Raw genomic sequence first — 22,909 nt, 5'->3', positions numbered from 1 at the left:
GAACGAATGCTATCGATAGGATTGTCTAGACAATCATCACATATTTATAATAATATTAATAGATTGGTATTGCCAAATAAAGTTATCAATCATGTTAGAATCATAGATAGAGCATTCAGTAGTAGTAATAACAGTGTTGTTGGTAATAATGTAAATAAACAAAATACAAGATACAATGTTACAAAACAATGGTTCGATATCGATGCACATTCAACTTATCATCAATTAAGATATCATGTCAATAAAATATTAGAACCATTAACAACATCGATATCAAATAACAATAACAATAGCAATGAAATAACAAATAACAATAATACATCTGGTTATCAACCATTGTTTACAGGTGTTACTGTACCAAAGATAAAAGCAGACTATTCAATTAGCAATACATTTCAATTGTCAAGACAACTGGGAGGTGATAATAAAAAGATTGTCGAACAAATGAGACAGTTGATTCAGAAGGATATCGATGAGAATCGCGATGGAATGTCACTCATCAAAGATGTCTCGGTGGAGAAGAACTTTGTCAATGTTTCGCTGTCGCAAGATTACTTGGAGCAATCGCTAGCTGTTTGGCTCAAGGGAGAAGCACCGCTCTACGAGCTGACAAAACAACATAAACAATCGCTACAACTACCTCTCGAGCCAAAAGAGGTGCTTGTTGATTTCGCATCGCCAAACATGTCGAAAGAGTTGCACGTCGGACATCTGCGATCGTTGGCACTGGGCGAATCGGTTTGTCGTATCCTAGAGTATCGTAATCACCGCGTTGAGCGTGTCAGTCATGCCGGTGATTTCGGCACGCCCATGGGAATGGTCATCTCCTATGCACTCGAGAACAAAGCGGAATTCCTCCGACACATCTGGGACAAGCAAAGCGGGCTGTCATCGATGCCATTCATCCCAACACCGAAACAACTCTCAACGATCTACTCTGACGCCAAGAAACTAACGAAAACCGACAGTGAATTTAGTAAGCGTGCACACCTCGCCGCTGCAGAACTACAAAAAGGACCGCCAACAACAACAAGCGGTGACAATAACAATGGCGGATCCGACCCCGATATCTATCGTGCTTGGTTGGATGTTTGTGAAGCATCGAGAGCGGGATTCAATGAGATATTCAAGCTGATGGATATCAATGTCAAGGAGAGAGGTGAGTCGTGGTATCGTGAGATGTTGGAGCCGGCCATTGAGGAGCTGCGTTCGCTCAATATGGTGTCAGAGAGTGAAGGTGCGGTGTGTGTCTTTCTCGAGGATCAGAAAACACCGGTGATTATCAAGAAGAGTGACGGCGCCTATCTCTACGCGACAACCGATATCGCCGCCATCAAAAACCGTTTGGTTACCAACAAGAAACAATGGGTGATTATCATCACCGACGACTCGCAGAAACAGCATTTCCAACAGGTGTTTACGATTGCCCAACTTGCGGGATGGTACCGTCCCGATACAGAGCATCGCGTCGATCATCTGTCGTTCGGCGTGGTGCGTGGCGAGAACGGATTGAAACTGTCGTCGCGTGAAGGCGATCCTCTTGCGCTGGAAGAGCTGCTACAAGAGGCGATTCAACGTGCTAAAGACGCAACTATTACCTCGCGATCTTTGACACGCGCAGAGAAGCTAGATCAAACTCATACCGCTCAGCAGCTGGACGGTGCAGATCGCGTGGAAGATCGCTTCGAACTCGACCAATACAACACCTGGGAACACTATCGTAAGATCGGTCTCGGTGCAATCAAATACTTTGATCTCTCACAACGTAGTAACTCTTACACATTCTCATTTGATCGAATGCTCTCATTCAAAGGTAACACCTCGATCTACATACTCTATTGCTACACAAGAATCTCAACTCTAATGAAACGTGCACAATTCGATATCAATGCAATCGATTTAAAGTAAGTAGATAGAAACAAGTAATAGTTTATAGATTGTTATAATTAATTGTTTTGTTTTATTTTAAAGTACATTTAAATTTAAGGAATTTAGTGAAAAAGAAAGAAAGCTGGTTTTAATGATATCTAAATTCCCAGATGTAATAAGAGCGACAGAGAGTACATTGAGACCAGCGGTGTTGTGTGATTACCTTTGGGATATATCGGATTGTTTCCATCATTTCTACGAAAGTGAGCGAGTCATCGGTTCAGATACAATGGTACAGAAACTATTGATTGCACATGTCATCCAAAATATTATCAACACTGGTTTCCATCTATTAGGTTTAGAAACTGTCGATAGATTATAATAACATAAACACAATCAATATTATATATATAATATATCTACATCGATCTCCAAAAGTTGTTTATTTGTATACAAAATTGTTAAATGTTGTCTTTTATTTTTTTTATTTAAAAAAAGTTAAGTAACATTATTAATGTTATTAGATTAGTGTTTGTTTAGTTATATTTAAGTATTGAAGTTGTTTGAATTATTAATATGATTGATATTATTATTGGTATTGGTATTGGTTGTAGTTATTGTATTGTTGTTGTTGTTTATCGATAATGATTAGTTAGATATCTCCTATCCAATAGTAGTATGATCATGCCAATACAATATATAAAAAGTTGTCGGGATGACTAAAGTAATCACCAAGCCATATCAAAGAGGAGTTTAAAGGTGGTTCTATTCCTTGTATAGAGTACCTGATTGACCCTGAATTTAAAACTTGTAAAAGTGTTGTTGAGTTTGTAGATGATGATGATAGTGTTGTTGTCGATTGTTGTGTTTCATTTGATGTATCTATATTATTATTATTATTACTATTATTATTACTATTATTATTATTATTATTATTGTTACTACTACTATTATTACTATTATTAAAAGCTATCTTTGAAAATAAAGATTCCAATGTTGTTTCTTGACCATTTTCATTTATTGGTGATATCAAATCCTGTAGAGGTGCCTTATTATTCTGAATGATACGATATGGTATATGCTTATATCCATTACCTGGATAGAACATCTTGTTTATCGACCAAAACTTTTCATAATCATCTATATGATTTTATTATAATCATTAATAAGTAAACAATCTAACTAACTAACTAACTATCTATCTAATATATTGACAGTAGTACATACGTAATTTAAGACCATCCCATAACTCATTGGTTTGGTTAATACTCAGATTATTCAATTTATTAATATCACCTTGTTTTATATAATTTGCCTATAAATATTATTGTTTATATAGTTGTTAGTTATCTATCTATCTATCTATAATAGATGTATATATTTGATCAAACTCTCTTACCTCTTTTAATACATTCTTATAATATGTTCTGATGGCATCTTCATTCGAACATCTAAGTAATACTTTTTCTGGAAATGATTGGAAATGTACAGTGATATTCCAGATTTGAGAGGCTGTTGTGTCGGGTGTTGCTACCAGCATGTCAAAGAGTACACCGATTGGAATGTGCCACTTGAGTGGTATGCCTTTGTACTCTAACCACAGTTCACTATCGGATATCACAAGTGTACTATAGGAGAAATGATCTTTTACAACACCCGTAATCAATGGGAAGTAACTATTTCTTGGAACAAACATCTTTTTTGTTTTTTGATTTGCAAATGTTAACATCATCATCATCATCATCATAACAATAACAAACTATATATCGACATCATCAACTAACTAATTAACAAACTTACACTTAATGAAGATGGTGGTATATGTGATGTCAAGTCATTGGGTGACAATGTAAACATTATAGGTATCTTTCCTTCCCATATTGATTTCTTTACATCTTCATCAAAGAATGACATTTCTTCTCTTTTAACTTTTCTTTTATTTTCTTTTATTTACTTTTATTTACTTTTATGGATATGATATACGCTTTACTTAATTATTTACTTTTAACTATTTACTTTACTTTACTATACAGTGTCTACTTGTCTTTTAGTATATGTCTTAATCTACTACAAATTGTTTTTGTTATTTTTAAAAATTTAAAAATTTTTTAGATTTTTGTTTTTTTTTGTTTTTTTAAAAAAACTAAATATAAAAAAAAACAAATAATAACCTTGATTAATTGAGTGACGTGATTGTTTTGATTTTGTACAAGATCAAAAAAAGATAAATTATATTTTAAAATTGAAAGTTTAAATAAAAAAAACTTTTATTTTTGATTTTTTTAAAAAATATATTTTTTTTTCAAAGTTTTTATTTTTTTTTCATTATTTTTTTATCTTTATGTTGTTGTTACATTGCGTGTGGTCGGTTTACAATTATTATTCCCTATCTCAATTGACATCTAACTTTCAATTGAAATTCAAATTCAAATAATAATAATAATAATAGTAATAATAAAATAGGAGAGAATAGAATTTATTTATATTTAGAACTTTTTTAATTTTTTGAAAAGAAAAAAAACTAAAAAATTTCAAAATTTTGTTGTTGTATTATTATTTCATTCAGACATCATATCATCTATCTATAGCTATTTTTAGCATAATCCAGTTTTAAATGGTTTACATATATCATTACTACTATCAACAATCAAAAAGTTAACAAAATTACAAAGTAACAATAACAATAACAATAATAAGATAGATATAAATAAGTAGAAGAAGAAAGAAAAGAAGAAAGAAAAGATAATTAAATTATGTATAGTTCAATTGTTAAAGCAGTTAGGAAAACTATATCTGCAGAGAAGAATAGGTTTGAAAATGAAAACTATGATTTGGATTTAACTTATATATGTGAAAGAGTGATAGGTATGCGAAATGAACATGAATGTTCATATTCATATTCAGACAATGTACAACAAACATACTAATTACACGTAATTTGATTTTGATTTGATTACAACTTATATCAAATTTGTATTATTATTATTATCATCATTCTTTAGCGATGTCATTCCCAGCGGATGGTGTTGAGAGTGCATATAGGAATTCGATATACGATGTAGCACAGATGTTGAATGAACACCACGAAAATCACTATAAGATCTTCAATTTGTCGGAGCGAAAGTACGATTACAATTTGTTTCATGGCAACGTCTACGATTGGTGTGGATTTCCCGATCATCATGCTCCGCCACTCGCACTGCTCTTTAAGATCGTCATCACGCTGTACAACTATCTCGCCGAGGATCCAAAGAACGTTGCGATCGTTCACTGCATGGCTGGCAAAGGTAGAACTGGCACTGTCATCTCGTGTCTCCTACTGTATGCCGGCTTGTTTGACAATGCAGAGGACGCCATGCGTTACTTTGCCGTGAAGCGATCGTCCAACACCTATGGCATAACCGGTCCCTCTCAGATCCGATACATCCAATACTTCTCGTCCATCTATCTCGGCAACCAAATACCGGCACAGAACACTCTATTCCTCAAAACCATAACTATGCACACCATTCCAAAGGTAAAGTATTGATTGAAAGAGTCGTCGGCAGCAGTAGCAGCAGGCATGCGCGCATCCAGAGTTTTTCGTTTACTAATGTTTCACCTTTTTCGATACTATATAGTTCTTCTTGGGACCGCTGAAACAAGGAGTTTGTCCGGTTTTAAATATATATTCAGCGACACAGAAAGGACTGAGAATATTCTCGTCGGCACCGATCGAGGGCGATACGAAAGAGACGCGAACCTATTTAGCAGGAACAGCGACATTGCAGTTTGAGGTGCGAAAGATTGTTAGAGGCGATATACTAGTGGTGTTTTCACATATTACACCGTTCTACCGAGTGGAGCAGATTGCGCGTTTCAACTTTCACACGGGAATGTTTCAGAAGAAACAACTCGTTCTCCACAAATCCGAGTGTGACGGATCGGATGGCGACCGTCGATTCGCCAACGACTTTCACTTTACGCTCGATTTCGACGAGCCTGTTGCACCACCTCCCAACAGTCAGATCACAATGTATCAAAAGGAGATAAAGAAGGAGGTCAAGTGGATCAACCACGAGGGCAAAAAGTCGTCAAAGAACGGTTCGATCTTGTTCTTCCCAAAGAACACCTCGGAGAAGATCAAGCAGGCAAAAGACATCGCCTCGAAGCAGGGTGGTGCCGGTCTGCACAGCGGCTATCTCATGAAGAAAGGACACAACTTTAAGAATTGGCGAAGAAGATGGTTCGTGCTCAAAGACAACATGCTATCCTACTACAAATCGCCGAAGGACACCGCGCCGGCTGGCCAATTCCAGTTGGCAGAGATTGTCGACATACAGGTGGTCGAGGAGCGCGAAGGCTACACACACTGCTTCCAGCTGGTCACCTTGAAATCGACCTACGAAATCGCCGCGGAGAATGAACGCGATCTCGAAGACTGGGTGGAAACCATAAGAAACGCTAAAAAGACCGTGCAGGAAGCCGGCCGACTCTTCATTGAGATTCTCGACGTAAAGTACGCGTTTGTCGGTCAGGAGGAGTCGTCGAGTGTCCCGATTAGCGATCGCAGCGACGTCGACCTCATTACGTATCTCACGTTGTCGATGGGCAAGAAGAAAGACAACACACCGCCACAATCTGTAAAATTCAATCCAAACTTCCAATACGCAGGCGAAGTCGTTGTCTACGATCAACCATCGGATCTAGTCATTGGATTGTGGTTCCGTTCCACCGCTTTACAAATCAAAGATACACTGGTCGCCGAACTCACATTCAGCTACGCCACACTGTTGGCAACACAAAACTTTAAAACCGAATACCGACCATTCAGTGTAGTATACACCGATTTCATAACTGATCCATTGATTAGAATTGGAATGTCATATAGAGCAACCGAAGATCTAAATCTTTAGTATGTACAGAACGAAGCGAAATGATAATATCAATAGTTGTATCGCGCGATTCATAACTAACCACAATTTTGCATAGCAGTGAAAAAGTAAATAATGCAGGATGGCAAGCTTCTCCAACTGAAAATCTACCGACTCGTAAATTCTCTGACCAACCCATTGGAAGCAGATCAAGAAGAAGTCCAAGTGGTAAGTGTTATAAAACTTGATATTTAGGTTGATAAGTAATCAATCTCTAACTTTATTTTATATTATTATTTTCGAAAAAAGCAGAATTAGAAAGTCCAACATTTAGTCATACAAGCACAGACAGTAATAATAACAATAACTATTATTATAGTAATATTAATTATAGTCAGCAACAACAACAACTACCACCACATCAATCATCACCTCCAAATCAACAGAATTTTATCACTCATAGTAACTATAATAATAATAATAATAACAATAACAATAATAATAATAATAATGGTAATAATGATAATGGTAATATCACTCTTTTAAAAAATAGTAATGAAAATAATAATAACAATAATAATAATACTCAACAACAACAACAACAACAAACACCTTTCGATACAACAGCTTTATTATCTCCAAATATATCGGATACTTTATTTTTAGAGACATTGCACCAACAGCTTGAGGATGACTACGATCTCAACGATGAAATAATGGACGAATTTGAGAGAAATCTAGTCACCCAAGATAGCATAGAATAACCAATAAATAACACTACATATATATATAATATATACATATAATATTCCATTCCAAAAATAATTCTAGAATTACAGATATCATTATTCTTGTTTTGATTGAGTTTTTACAATTATTATTATAACTATGCTGCAGAGAACCAACCAACCAACCAACCAACCGATCAACCATATTAAAATTTTTTGATGACAAAATGTGGTAAAACGTAGATACTAACAACATATATATTCTAGAATGATGGAGATACCAATTTCGATGTATCTTTCTCCAAGTCTTGTAATAGTACAAAGAATTTCGACATGAAATGAGTGTATTCGTCTAGAGTGAACTCCAATTCGGAGAATCTTGCTTTCTCGTAGGTATCGACATATAGCTTTGCCAGTGATTTGTTCATCTGTGGACATCGCTCCAGTAACAGATTGACATAGTCTCTGATACACATCTTTGGTTCACGCTTCAACTCTGGATCGAAATGAATTGCCGCGCGCTCCAAAATAATCCAAGATTTGGATATCGATGTTTTAAAGTGAACTTTTGCATACTCTGAACCTGGCGATCCCCATCCCAAATGACCGATAGGATGATCTCCAATCTGTGGTTTGATTTGTGCCTGTGTTTGTTTAGATTTCACAATTTCATTTAGAATCACTGTTCTTTGTTTCTGTGTGAGATAAAAAGTATTAGTTTAACAATGTACCTAATGTTATTATTATTATTATTATTATTATTGTTATCATTACATTTGATAAATCACCAGGTCTTAAGAATGGCATAATCTTTCTTGGTATTCTTTCAACCATATTATTCTTTAGTTTAATTCTAACTTGAATGATTGAGAATGAAAAGAACAACTAAATAATCAATTAATTCTTAAATTAGTAAAAGTTTAATAATATATAGTTATTATCATTGTTTGAAAACAACTTACCAATGCACCGAATACGACCAAGATAATTAAGAAATGTTTGAATGTAAATTTTGAATAGGTGATTGTTTGTGTTTCATTTGAAGCAGTTGTGAATAGTGGTTGAGCATCTAATATATTTTGTGAATATAACATAGATTGTAATGGTGATTGATCATATTCATTATTATTAACTATAATATTGTGTTGTTGTTGTTGTTGCTCTTGTTGCTCTTGTTGTTCTTTTGCCAAAGTACCTAAACGTGACAAATCTCCGAAAACAACAAAAACAACAGTTGAATACAATAAAATCAAACTTATAACATTGAATTTTAAATACATAGAAACAAAAACTAATAATATTTTACATGTAGTAAAAATATAGATATATAAAAAAAATAAATATGATTGCAAAAAATAACTGATTCAGTATGTGTGTAAAGAGGTGTTTAAATAAATTAAAATTGAATGTTTTGCAAAAAAATTTAAAAATAAAAAATTTTAGATTAATTCACAAAACAAGTCTTGCGTGAGTCATTAATAATCTATCATTGTTTTGTCATTCAAAAAAGCACACAATTGTTTTGTTTTATATTTATTTATTTATATATTTATTTATTTTGGAGACAGATAAAGAAATATAGAGAAAGAATGACGGAGAAAAATGAGAAAATAAATAGAGGTGTGTTGGAAGATGAATTGAAATACCCGTTGTTTTGTTGTGGCAGTGGTGGCAAGTCAAAGTTGGTGGCGGTCGGTGGTGGCGGTGGCAAGTCAAAGACCGGTGTTGCCAATGGCATTGCTCTGTATAGGTGGTGTGAGGATGGCATTCACGTCGAGCAAGTCGGTACCTACAAGGCCGACGATTGCGTCACCAACGTCGATATCCACCCAAAGAAAGATAACATTGCAATCATCGTATCACAACAATTTCTCATTCTAGATTTCAAAAAGGATAATACTTTTGTACTATTACATCAATTCGATTTGATTCCAGAGGAATCTAACAGCAATGACAGTGACAATAGCAGTAGCAACAGCAGCAGTGGTAAAGGAAAGAACAAGAAGAACTCTAAACAAGCTGGTGAAAAAGATGGTGATGCTGATGAAAAGTCTGTTGCAACCGATGCCGCTGCCGAACAAGATAGCGCGGCCAACAACAACAACAACAACAAGAAGAAACCGATCAAGTTTGAACAATTCAATTTGAGATACAGTCCGAACGGTGAGAGACTGATTACATCGGGTGCGGACGGCGTCGTTAGAATCTGGGACACTGCCAACTACCGGCTGGTCAATGAGTACAGTCATTGCCACATCGATGAGATCAACGCGATCGACACGAACAACGCCAACACCCACATGGTAACTAGCTCCAAGGACAGAACTTGCAAGGTGTGGAATCTGTTGTCGGGTCGTCTCGAGCACACGCTCAAATTCGAGCACGACGGCAAAGACCTAGAGTTTCGTGGCTGTCGATTCCTCACGGGCGGTCTCGAGCTGGTCACCGTCCAATTCCGTCCGAACACCAAGAAGGTGAAGGGATGCACGCACGTCACACGCTGGAGCACCACCACCGGCAAGAAAGAGTTCACCAAGCAGATTCACACCATGCACAACACCTGTGCCGAGCTGAGCAACGACGGACTCTCACTGGCCGTCGCCACATCGGACAACCTTGTCACCATCGTCGACACTGTCAGCTTCCGACGTCTAGACCGTTGGGAACCGCACGATTTCGTCATCACCGGACTCGCCTACTCACCCAACAACAAATCAGTCTTTTCCGCCTCTGCAAACTACTCTGTAAAATCACATCAAATCGGTACTGGAGCCAAAGGTAATTAATATAGATAAAACATCTCAAATATATGTATAATAGATAACAACAACAACTAACTTTTTAATCTTCATTTTCATTTTTTTATTATCATTTTCAGAATTAGATTATAAACTTATATTTTTATTGGCATTATTAATATTAATTGTTTCAATAATTTATAACTATCTAATTCAATAAATAAATATTATAAAATATCAATCAATCAGTATAGCAAAACAATAATCATTGAACCTAAAGTTAGTTAGTTATTGTATTGATATTCTAAATGAAGATACAAGACAAGATAAGACAAGATAAGATAAGACAAGATCTAAAAGCAAAATCGTTAGATTGTAGATTATCAATCTGTGCTATATGATAATTTAAAAATATTGTATTAGATTAGATTAAAGTCAAAGCTCTCTTTATCTTTTGATCATTATAATACAATATAATTATTTAATTAAAATAACAATAATAATATTAAGTTAATTTATTTTGATACTGCACAAATGTAACCACTTTAATATAATATATTATAATTTAATCAAAATTTAATTATTTTTATATATTTAAATTATTACATCACATATGTGTGTGTTATTTTCTGTTGTTATAATGTGTGTGGGTTAATAGTGATGAATATGATGACAATTTTAAAACGGTTGGTAGTATCTTACTCACTATTGCCAGTGTTGACCCATACTGAATAACCATAGACACATGTCGATTTTATTGTTTTAAATCATTGGGGTTATCCACATACACTCACTCACACACATTCTTAACTCTTATATCAACACATAAAACACATCAACAACAAACACCTCAAAATCATCTATATTAAATAATCATATCAATTTAAAAGAAAAAATAGAAAAAACAAACAAATTAATAAATATAATTGATTGATTGATTGATTAACAATTACTAATATTAATTTTTTAAAATTAACATAAATTATGATGTATTTTTAACAATAGTTAACCTGAAAGAATGAATGAAACGCATTGAAAAGAAAGAATTAAACCAAAATAAAATAAACACCTTCCTTCCTTGCTTGCTTACCATGATGTTTGAAATCGTTATTGATTGCTATACCCTTATCCATCTATACCCACCACTACCATTACCACAACTATAATAATTAATTACACATTTGGGTTGTACTCTCACTTCTATTTTACATATATGGTCATGGTTTTTGTTTTGCTTTTATTATACTCTAGTAGTTTTTAATGATTTGTTTGTATACATCCTATTCTATATTTTTCATACTTTCAAAACAAACAACAATACAATATTGGTTTTAAAAAAAAAATAATTAATACTAAAGTGGTACCATTCCATCCTAAGTAGCTTTTAATAATTAGTAATTGAAAAGAAAATAACAATAACAATAATAACATAATTGACATAATTTATTATTATATGTATTTTAGATTATATTTATAGGTTTTTTTTTTGTATTTATTTATTTATTTAGTAATTAGTATTTTATTTTATTTATTTAATTAAAAAAAATCAAATCCAATCAATTACAATTTAAAAAGAATTTTTATTGACCAAATTTGGAAAAAAACAAGTAGATCAGTGACCAAGCAAAAGAAAAGAAAAAAAAAGATATCTAAATTTTGGATATTTTGTTTTTGATCAAAAGGTAAGTTAAGAGAGAAATAATATTTGATTTGTTTGGGCGGGAACTTAATAAAATCTTTGGTCATCCTTCCACATGATAATAATCACACAGTCACTCTGTCATATGCACCAAATCAATCTTCACAATTAAAATTTTCATCACAAAGTTTTTTTATTTCAAATTATCTAGATATTTTTACATTTTCATCATGAAAAAAACAAAACAGCAAACGCAAATTCAAAGCAAAGCTTCATTGTGCAACAAATTTAAAACCGAAGGAATTTTTTTTTTTGGTTTTTTTGATCACAGTCAAAATCGGAAACAAACCTTGGCAATACCCATACCCCTCATACCACTATTTCAAAGACAAACTTCCACAACTCAACAAAAGAATGTCTCTTTTTCTAAACTTTTATGGGGTAATTCAGAATGGAACCTTGTCTTTTTATTTTTTTGTTTTTTTTGTTTTTAAAGAACATGCACCAACATTGCCAGCAATGTTTTTCATCGCATTGCAAATATTCAAAAAACTAATGCAAAACAACACATCTTCCTCAAATTTCATAAAACTTTTGTGTGGTCCACTTTGTTTTTTGTTTTTTTTATTTTGTGTTTTTTTGGAATTTTTATTCTTTCAATCTGATAAACCCAAAAACAAAAAAAAAACCCATATACTTTGGTTTTGATCATTCATCAAAAATACCAAAAATGTATTTTAGTGATCATTTAAGCAATCAGGAACCCACAGAACACAAATATTGGGCTAATTAGCAAACATCGTATTTATAAAAACAAAATTTTTCGTTTTCAAACAAAAATTTCATAAAAAAAAACAAAAAAAAGGCTCTTGAAAAAAAATATATCTTTATCACGATTTAACTTACACTGCTGTGGTTTGGTTTAATAGTTAGTTATTTAAAAAAAGAGTAATTAGTTTAGTTTTTTTTTTTTTTTTGTTTTTTTTTTTTTTATTTTTGATTTTGATTTTGATTTTTTTTGTTTCACTGTTAGTTTCGTCAGTTACATTGTTTCATTTGCTTGTTTGGTTTTTGTTGGTTTGGTTTGATGTTGTAACTTGCAATACTACACTTACACTACACTACACTACAATACTTTACTTTTTGATCGATTACAATCAACAAATAGAAATAATAATACTAATAATAATAGTAGCTATTCCACATGATATACTAGTAATCAATCAAATCAAAATCAAAATCAAATCAAATCAAATCAATCAATTAAATTATAATAAATAATGTATTAAAACAAAGAAACAATTTACAAACAGAAAGAAAAAAACAATTAACAGTAACATCAATAATAAGAAGTAGGTGAAGATATAATACAAACAAACAAATATTTTAAAACAGTTAATTAATCTAGTAGTCGATCTGATCAATCAATTGCAATCACATAATCAAACATAAATTGATCTCACACTAACACACACACACACACACACACACACCTACACAAATCGAATAGACACAATTCAATCACAACAAAAAACAATATTTAGTCAGTCAGGTCAGTCAGTCAGTTTTTTTGAATTATTTATATAAATAATTATATCAATTCAAAAAAAAAAAACACTTTTAATATTAAGTTGGCTAATCGACTTCACCATCCATCTTTAAAATTTTTTATTTTTTTAATTTGCTTAATCATCACTTTATTTTTATTTTTAATCAATTTTATTTTATTTTCCTCAATTGCTTAATTGCCAAATCCATCAACCATATGTTTAATTAATTTTCATTTTTTACATTTAAATTAACAATATTTCAATTTTATTTTAAATTTTAATAAACAAAATCAAAAAAGGTTCAAATCAGTTCAATTCAGTCAATCAATCAACAATCAACTTTTATAAATAAGTCAATCTCATTCATATCTTGAATTATATTCATTATAATAAAAAAGATAAAAAGGAATTAAAGTTATAAAACCCAAATAAAATAAAATGAATCTCTCAAAAGAACAAGTAAGTTTATAATATAAATATTTGAATAATCAATATTGGTTCGTTAACTAACATATAAATATATTTACATTTCTTCATTTCAGTTTGAGAAATTAAAGTTTGATATTCAATCTGATAAAGGTGTAGAAGTCAAAGATCGAAGATATATGCTTAGAACTTATAAGAGTTGTTTTGTAGGCTATGAAGCTGTCGATTGGATATTCTCATACGTCTCTGGAATGAAGACACGTGACGACGCTATAAATATATGTCAGAAACTTTTAGAAACTGTAAGTCATTCATGCATCAAAACACACAAACACACACTTTTTTTTTTTATTTTTTTTGTTTTTAAAACTTTCATCAAAAAAAACCACTTAATTTTTCACAAATCAAGATTTACAAAACACACTTACCAAATAAAAAACAAACAACAACAACAACAGGGTTTAATAGAAGATGTTTATCTACTGGAAAGTAATGGTAATTCAAGTGAGAATTTACAAAAACAACAACAGTTACAGCAGCAGCTACAACAACAAAGACAGCAACAACCATTAGTTTTTAAAGATGATTATTTATTTTATAGTTTTGTAAATAAATCACAGTTATCACCGAGATTGGTGGTGTTGGACTCTGAGAGTATTGCGGCGGCAACGGCAGCATTGGCCAATCAGTCACTGCCGCCACTCTCTTCAGAGACGACCACTCCCAACACACCGAATTCGCCATTGGCAATGGCATCGTTTATACCTCCACCACCAGCAGAACTTGTAAGTGCTGTTGCCTCGTCAACCACTGCTGCAGCGGCACCATCATCATTATCATCAACAACAGCTACAACCAACATCGGTTCAAACAACGCCAACACTAACAATAGCATTAACAACAACACCAACAACAACAGTAGTAATATTAGTATTGATTTGCCACCAACATCTACCAGAGCACGCTCACGTACCGCACATAATATTGCTGACTCAAATTCACATACACCACTTATCTATGTGAATAATACAAACGATAAAAGTTCTAAACGTGATTTCTCACTATTAAAAGATGAGGTAAAGTATATTTTCTTGTGGATAGGAAAATTAATTTCCAGTTTTTTTCATTTTTGAAAATGATGAGACTAATTTATTTATATGTGAATAACTATTAGTTATTCCAACTAGGATTAGATTTAATGCATAGCGAAAAAGGTATAAAATTACAAAAGAAGAAAAAGAATTTTCTGGGATCGCCTATCAATTGTTTTTCTGGTTCACAATTGATCGATTGGTTAATGACAAGGCTTGACATTGGCAGAAGAGAAGCTACCAAAGTCGGACAGAGACTCTTGAATTTAAATATATTCTTTGAGATTGGATTGAATCCAGTACATCAAGTAACATCAATATCAACGACATCACTACCTGTTAATCAACAATCCTCTTTATTATCAACATCAACATCATCATCATCATCAACAACACAAGCATCATCTTCACCATCACAACAAGCAACAACAACAACAACAGCAATTCAAGTAAATCTAAGTTCATCTTTACCAATTGAAAAATCAAATTTATCAAATTCAGCTTCAAGTGATACAATTTGTACAAATACCAATAATAATAATAGTAATAGTAATAGTAATAATAATAATAATAATGTAAAAGTATTAGAAGATAGTATAGAGTTTTTTATGAATTCTTGACAAAACCAGAAGCAATCATTTCACATGTGGCAATGAAGAAGCAAAATGAATTACATTTGGCACATAAATCAATGACTTCCATTCCACTTACAATTATAAATACATTAAATTATTTAAAGGTAAAAATATATAGTAGTATAATAATTCAAAAACGATTGTAGGAAATATTAATAATAGTTTTTAAATCATTTTTTAGATTCTGGATTTATCATACAATTCAATGGTTGAACATATAAGTTTGGAATCAGTTGCAACTTTGTATAATTTGGAATCACTCAATCTCTCACACAATTCACTATCGAATCTACCGAGTAGTTTCAACAAGTTGGAGCGTTTGGTAAAGTTGAATATCAATAACAATGCGTTTCTCACGCTTCCTCTGGTGGTGTTCCAGTTGAATTCTCTCGAGAAATTCTATGCTGCGTCCAATGCAATCTCGAGTATTCCCGAGTCGATAGGAAATGTAAAGACACTTGTACATCTAGATCTCAAGAATAATAAGCTTGTCAAGCTGCCAAAGGAGCTGGGACTGCTGCCGCGATTGCGATCGGTCGACATCTCTGGTTACAATCGGATCGTTGAGTTGCCAGCGTTCTTTGCATCGATAGAGACGCTGCAGTCACTGTCGTTCCCCGACACCGTTAAGGTACCACCAAAGTCAGTGACATCCAAAGGATTCTCATCGATAATGGGATATCTTCGTGATGTCATCGACGGTAGTGTTGCGCTTCCACACCTCAAGCTGATTGTCCTCGGAAACGAGAAGACTGGAAAGACATCGCTCGTTCGTTCGCTCACGAAATCACACACCAAAACACTCTCAAAGAACAGCTCAGTAGGCAGCGGTGCAAGTAATCGTCGTCAGAGTGGAACCATCTTGCCAGGTGCCACCGACATTGTCACTCCACATCAAGATCCAATTGAATATACCGAGTGGAAACTGGATCTTCCACACAACTACAATATTTCCAATAACAACAACAATAACAATAATCAACAACAAAACAACAACACTCATCCATCTGTACATAATACTTCATTATCTAGCGACAATCTATTATCATCACCAAAATCATCAAGAAAACTTACACTTTCACTTTCTAGCAGTGGTGGAAGTAGTAACAACAGCAGCAGCGGTAACAGCAACAGCAACAGCAGCAACAATCAAGACAAAAAGAAATCAATTAAATTGTTGGCTATGGACTTTAAATTCAACAGTCCCGATATCTACCATAACACTCACCAGTTCTTCCTTTCGGAGCGTGCATTCTATTTGATAACGTTCGATATCAACAAGGATCCGCTTGCCAGTGGTATCGACTTTTGGGTGAATAGCATCAAGGCGAAAGCACCGACGGCACCCATCTATATTGTAGCGACACACCTCGATGCAATTCACCATTCATCGGGCGGCGATGTAATCATGAAGGCACTTCACAATGTCGAGGCATTCCTGAATGCCAGATACCTCGAGGTGACCGGTGTCATCGGAGTCAGTTGCCACACCCAACGAAATATCGATCTCCTGAAACAGGAAATCCTGACCACCCTCATCCAACAACAGACTTGGATCAACGAGAAGATTCCTCTGACCTACGCTAGTCTGGAGACATCGCTGCTCGAAGAGGCAAAGAAGCGAATGCCACCCATTGTCTCGTGGAGTGAGTATTGCAACATTGCCAAGCTTGTCAACATCACATCGCAAGAGAAATTGGTGCGTGCCACTCAGACACTTCATCGTTGGGGATCGATCATGTGGTTCGACGATGAGAAATCCAGTCTCAAGGACATTGTTATCCTCAGTCCTCAGTGGCTAAGCGATTGTTTCGCGGCACTGGTACTTGCCAAGCATTCGTACATCTCCTCGGATTCCATATTGAATCTGAAGAAACTACGTTTGATTTGGAAGGCACCGATCGTTCCTGAGGAGATACACATCACCTTGATTAAGATCCTCGAGCGACTTCAGGTTCTCTACTCACTGAAAGACCAGAATCAAGCGGAATCATCGTCACCACCTTCATCGTTGACCAGCGAGACCAGAACTGTTTCCGCACCGATCGTGTCTGTTACCAATCCAATTGAATCGGCATCGCCATCCATCATCTCTTCATCTGCCACCTCGTCATTCTTACTCTCAACCATTCCAGAAAACAACAACAGCAACAACAATAACAGCAACACTGGAATTGGACATGCATCACCGACACAACTAAGAAATTCATTGAAATTACTAAAACCTACTCTCACCCCGTTCAAGAATTCAACCAAAGAAAAAGAGAATCTGAATAACTTTATTCGTGTAACAAAGATTATCTTGCCTTGTCTGCTACCCTATCAGAAACCATCGCATCTGGCCAGTCTATTTGATACATGGTCCGGTGTAGATGAGCTACAAATAGGAAGATACTACCAATTTACCAATGCACCAAAGAGTTGTTTCGAACGTTTGATGGTTCGATTCCTCTACTTGATGGAGCCGATCGTCTACTGGCGAACCGGTATTCTCTTTAGAAAACCACATAATCTCAAGGATTCCGTCAAGACCAACATGTCATCGTGTGGAACACTGGTGGAGTTTGACACTAGAAGTCAGCAGCTACAACTCAGAGTGAGAGGACACGACTTTGATTCCGTTGCCAAGCTGTTCCAAATCGTTCTGGAGAACATCGATACTCTCATCAAAGACCAAGGATTCAGTTCGAGCCAAGTGTTTATTCCTTGTGCCTGTACTGTCACTTGCCGTGACAATCCACATTTGTATCCAATTGAATCGGTTGAGTCGTCGTTTGACAAGGGTGAAGCGTACATCCATTGTCCGGCAACTAACAAGTTGATGTGCATCGAAAAGATTGCACCGGACATCACACTCTCATCGGTTCCATCGTCGACAAAGATCTCGTTCGAGGAGATAACCTCGATGGAGCAAATAGGTGTTGGTGCATCTGCCAAAGTATTCAAGGGATACTACCACGATCAATTGGTTGCAGTGAAACAGTTGAATTTGGAGCGTTTGGACCTCGGAAGTGAACTGCCAGCTATGATCAGCTGTAGCAGCAGTGGTAGTAATATTTCATCGGGATCATCTACTCCTCAGAACTATAACAGCAGCAACAGTAACAACAACAACAACAATAACAGTGCATTCCAGCGACAGTTATCGAGTAGTTCACTCTCCTCGACTTCCTCCTCTGAGGAATCGTCGTTGTATATTCAACCATCAAAGCTGTCGGCCATCAATGAATTTAGAAGAGAGGTTTGGTTGATGAGTGACCTTTCACATCCCAACATTGTTGTGATGAAAGGATTCTGTTTCGATCCATACTCGATCGTAATGGAATACATGGATCTTGGAAGTCTGTCACATCATCTCAGAAAGAAGAAGGAATGCAACGAAACATTGCCATGGGACATCATCTTGAAGATTGCAAAGGATGTCGCTTCAGGAATGTCGTTTTTACACAACATTTCACCTCCACTTGTACATAGAGATTTGAAATCACCAAAGTAAGTTTAAGTTTATTATTATCTTTAATAATTAAAAACTAATCATGATCATTATTATTATTTATTAGTATTCTATTGTCAACTCAAATGGAATCACCATATATTGTAGCAAAAGTATCTGATTTTGGATTGTCGAGAGCGGTCGTACAGGGATTCGTGTCAAAGGTAGTGGATAATCCTACATGGTTGGCACCAGAGGTTCTAAAGGGATTCGAATACAATGAGAAGGGTGATATCTATAGTTTCGGAATGATATTGTGGGAGTTGTATCATTTGGAGTTGCCATTCGAGGAGTACAACATTAAGTTTATGAGTACTCTTGAGGACAATATTCTCAATGGATTACGTCCAACCATCAATCCACTGTGTAACAAGATGTATGCATCACTTATTACTAAATGCTGGGTATGTAAATCTAAAAACAAAAAAACAAAAACAAAATATCGATCGATCAAACAACAAATCCTATCAACACCAAAACACACACACATTTATTATAAACAAATCTAAAATCATCATTATCATTATCATCCATATAAAGACAATTTTATTAATATTTATTTTTGAATTATAATAATTATAATAATATAGAATTCAGATCCACAATATAGACCATCCTTCCAAACTATTGTTAAAACATTGGATGATATTATATCATCTTTATAATTCTTTAATTAATAAAAAAAAATACAAAAAAAAAAAACAAATATTATTTATTAAGTATATTATATATTTTTTGTGTATATGTTAATTAATCAAATGTTACTGTTGTGTGAGTAGATAACACTATTTTTATCTTATTAAACAAAATACTACTATCGCCAAACACTAAATATTTTAAATTTTTTATTTTTACACTATGTTTAGTAATCAAATTGTTGTTGTCCCATTTGGTAGGGTACAATCAATGTATTGACGATTTCAATTGCCAATCAACCACTAAATCTAAAGTCTGTGTGTGTTTGTGTTGTGTGTGAATCTTGGGGAGTAAAGGGTTTTAGTAGATCGAAATATCCCATGTTATTTATTGTCAATATAAACCTGCACAACAAATTATAGTAATTCTACTCTTATAACTGTTGAGAATTTGAGAGAATCTAATTTTGGTTGATGGGCTGATTATTACAATTAAATTGCTAGATATTAAGAAATTAGCATTTTCTAAAGTCAACTGTTTCTATTTTAACTCAAATCGTCTATTTACAAACAATGTTTAACATTCTGCCAGACTGACTGTCAGTATTGCAGTGCACTATGAGGTGAAATAATACACACTACTTCTTGTATTAATAATTTTATAAACATTGGTTTAAAAAAATATTATATGTAAATTTTTTATGGAAATGTTCTTGTTTTGTTATCTATCAATCATAAATTAAACCATACACCATTGCTAATCCTTTTGTCCTACTTGGTTCCCCAAAGAGGAGATACAAAAATAGAAAGAAAAAAAAACAAAACAAAACAGAAATAGTTCATTTATAATTACTCATATTGACAGTTTTATGTTGACTAAATAGTTATTGTTTTTGGATTTCAATGTTGAGCAAACATAGTATGTATATTAATTTAAAGTATTCATAATACTAATTATAATAATTAAATATATCCTTTTTTATTCTAAATATAACAATACACAATCAATTTAAATTCTAAAGTATTGAATTCATTTTTCTATTTTTAAATATTTATTTGTTAAAAATGGATTGTGAAATGGATGCAATTAAAATTAAAGAAGTAGATACAATTGACTATGTTGTATCTCCTTTTCAAATGGTATTTAAAGATGTAGGCTACACAATTAATAAAACAAAAAAGAAAAAGGTTATATTGGAACATATATCTGGTTGTATAGAACCTGGAGAGTTTATTGGTGTAATTGGTCCTTCAGGTAAATAGATAAGATAAAATTTTTAAATTGTTTCGATATTTATTTTTTATTTTTCATTTAATAGGATCAGGAAAAACAACTTTATTAGATATTTTAACAAGCAGAAAAACACAAGGAAACATTACAGGAGAAATATTTATAAATGGAAAACCAATCACTAAGGAATTTAGAAAGAAATGTGGATATGTTACTCAGGAAGATATATTTTTGCCAACAATCACAGTAAAAGAAGCTCTGGAATTCTATGCCAACTTAAAATTAAGTGAATCAGTAAGTGAACAAGATAAAAATAATATGATAAAAAATGTGTTGAATACCATCGGATTGGCAGATAAAATAGATTGTAAGATTGGTGGTATACTTCCAGGTGGAAATGTTCTTCGAGGTTTATCTGGTGGAGAAAAAAAGCGATTAAATATCGGTTGTAGTTTGTGTACTGCACCTTCATTCTTAGTTTTAGATGAACCAACCAGTGGACTCGATGCTACAAGTGCTTTAGCAGTGGTTGAAACACTTCAAAAGTTATCAATAAAAGGAGTAACTATTATATGTTCCATCCATCAACCAAGAGTGGAAATTATTTCTCAGTTTTCAAAATCATGTCTAATCGTAAAAGGAAGACAATTATATTTTGGTCAAGATATGATTGGATTTTTTGAAACCAAAGGATTTTTCTGCTCTCTCGGAGCAAACTCTAATGATTTTATTAGTATTTATATTATAATTTATAATTTTTTGATAGATTTATTAATATTTATTTTTTCTAGTGGATACAATGGTGCATATTGAAAAACAAAATAAAACAATGTTTCAAGAGTTAACTCAAAGTTGGTATGAATACAGTATTACAGATATCAATGAGAAAATTGATAATTTTTCAAAGATGGACGAAATTTATATAGCTAGTGAAATAACTGGAAAGAGTTTTATAGATAATTCAGTATGTTCATATCTATTTAAAATAATTGGTATTTTTTCATTAATTTTTTTTTTTTAGGGAGATACATCAATGTTGAATCAAATTAAAGTCATTTTTAAAAGAACCGCATTCCATGCAATTAGAAATCCAGGAAATTTAGTTTTAAGATCAATCGTGGCAGTTATTGTTGGATTGTTGTTTGGTGCCTGTTTTGCAAGATTAGGTTGGAGTCAAAAGGAAATATTTCAAAGAGTTGCAATTATGTACTCTATTATTACCTCATTGCAAATTACTCCTTTTAAATGTATTTCTTTGTGTAAGTTAAATATAATACATTAAATATTTTTTAAATATAAAAACATTAATATTGTTTTAAAAAAGTTTTAGAATCAAGGTATCTTTATAACAAAGAAAGAGCAGCAAAGGTTCACTCAACTTTTTCATATTTTTTCAGTTTTATATTGGTTGAGATTATAATGTCACTAATAGTCTCAATCATTTTTGTTACTGTTATCTATTGGTTGTGTAATCTGAAGAATAGTGCAGAAGCATTTTTCTTTGCTGTTTTGATAAATTGTTTGGTTCATGTTTGGTCTATGCTTTTGATAGTCATTATTGCCAATATATCAGGAACATCAGATAATACTTTTTCAATAGGTTCAGCATTTACAATAATACTACAATTGTTTCTTGGTTATTTGGTACCTGTTAAAAGTCTTCCAAACTCATTCGAATGGGTCCATTATATTAATCCTTTATTCTACACTTTTAATGCTTGGATTGTTTCTGAATTTGAAGGAAAGGAGCTGTCTTGTGATCCTAATGAGATATGTTATTTTAAAAGTGGTCAGGATGTAATCAATTTTTATAATGCAACAGAATTTTCTAAAAATCAATGTGTTTTCATTCTTTTCGCTTTCGTCTTGGTTTTCTATGGATTGGCATATCTGTGCCTTAGATATTTTTCCAAAGAAAGAAGATAAATATTTTATTTTAATATTAAAAAAAAGTTTGAATTTATTTATAAATGATAATAAAATATTAAAAATAAACTATTAATCGTTAATAAAACATATTG

General features: G+C 33.2%; 7 protein-coding genes across 7 annotated transcripts; 5 read left to right on the top strand and 2 right to left on the bottom strand.

Annotated features, from left to right (window-relative positions):
* Positions 1-6: 6 nt before the first annotated feature.
* Positions 7-2,251, top strand: argS2 (arginyl-tRNA synthetase; the record flags this gene model as incomplete). Its single annotated transcript, XM_020575739.1, has 3 exons — positions 7-1,089; positions 1,132-1,904; positions 1,972-2,251. The coding sequence occupies 3 exons, from the start codon at positions 7-9 to the stop codon at positions 2,249-2,251; spliced, it is 2,136 nt and encodes a 711-aa protein (XP_020434534.1).
* Positions 2,252-2,551: 300 nt separating this feature from the next.
* Positions 2,552-3,783, bottom strand: atg5 (autophagy protein 5; the record flags this gene model as incomplete). The annotated part of the gene is made up of 4 exons (XM_020575738.1): positions 2,552-3,009; positions 3,097-3,184; positions 3,269-3,628; positions 3,670-3,783. 4 exons carry the CDS (start codon positions 3,781-3,783, stop codon positions 2,552-2,554), a joined length of 1,020 nt encoding a protein of 339 aa, XP_020434533.1.
* An 839-nt stretch (positions 3,784-4,622) lies between these two features.
* PPL_04840 (pleckstrin domain-containing protein) lies at positions 4,623-7,486 on the top strand (the record flags this gene model as incomplete). The annotated part of the gene is made up of 6 exons (XM_020575737.1): positions 4,623-4,734; positions 4,872-5,190; positions 5,217-5,391; positions 6,192-6,763; positions 6,844-6,950; positions 7,032-7,486. The coding sequence occupies 6 exons, from the start codon at positions 4,623-4,625 to the stop codon at positions 7,484-7,486; spliced, it is 1,740 nt and encodes a 579-aa protein (XP_020434532.1).
* A 227-nt stretch (positions 7,487-7,713) lies between these two features.
* On the bottom strand, positions 7,714-8,730 carry PPL_04839 (uncharacterized protein; the record flags this gene model as incomplete). The annotated part of the gene is made up of 3 exons (XM_020575736.1): positions 7,714-8,145; positions 8,225-8,335; positions 8,413-8,730. The coding sequence occupies 3 exons, from the start codon at positions 8,728-8,730 to the stop codon at positions 7,714-7,716; spliced, it is 861 nt and encodes a 286-aa protein (XP_020434531.1).
* Positions 8,731-9,039: 309 nt separating this feature from the next.
* PPL_04838 (WD40 repeat domain-containing protein) lies at positions 9,040-10,408 on the top strand (the record flags this gene model as incomplete). The annotated part of the gene is made up of 2 exons (XM_020575735.1): positions 9,040-10,228; positions 10,329-10,408. 2 exons carry the CDS (start codon positions 9,040-9,042, stop codon positions 10,406-10,408), a joined length of 1,269 nt encoding a protein of 422 aa, XP_020434530.1.
* A 3,407-nt stretch (positions 10,409-13,815) lies between these two features.
* roco8 (leucine-rich repeat-containing protein) lies at positions 13,816-19,687 on the top strand (the record flags this gene model as incomplete). The annotated part of the gene is made up of 9 exons (XM_020575734.1): positions 13,816-13,836; positions 13,920-14,105; positions 14,262-14,884; positions 15,010-15,469; positions 15,490-15,633; positions 15,711-15,851; positions 16,125-19,021; positions 19,090-19,426; positions 19,613-19,687. 9 exons carry the CDS (start codon positions 13,816-13,818, stop codon positions 19,685-19,687), a joined length of 4,884 nt encoding a protein of 1,627 aa, XP_020434529.1.
* Positions 19,688-20,722: 1,035 nt separating this feature from the next.
* abcG8 (ABC transporter G family protein) lies at positions 20,723-22,814 on the top strand (the record flags this gene model as incomplete). Its single annotated transcript, XM_020575733.1, has 5 exons — positions 20,723-20,912; positions 20,977-21,621; positions 21,680-21,852; positions 21,910-22,147; positions 22,213-22,814. The coding sequence occupies 5 exons, from the start codon at positions 20,723-20,725 to the stop codon at positions 22,812-22,814; spliced, it is 1,848 nt and encodes a 615-aa protein (XP_020434528.1).
* Between the last annotated feature and the right edge of the window lie 95 nt (positions 22,815-22,909).

Source organism: Heterostelium album, assembly GCF_000004825.1.
Source record: "Heterostelium album PN500 unplaced genomic scaffold PPL_scaffold4, whole genome shotgun sequence".
Classification (NCBI taxonomy): Eukaryota; Evosea; class Eumycetozoa; order Acytosteliales; family Acytosteliaceae; genus Heterostelium; species Heterostelium album.
Note: the sequence above shows the minus strand (reverse complement) of the source record. Positions and strands in the feature narration are given on the sequence as shown.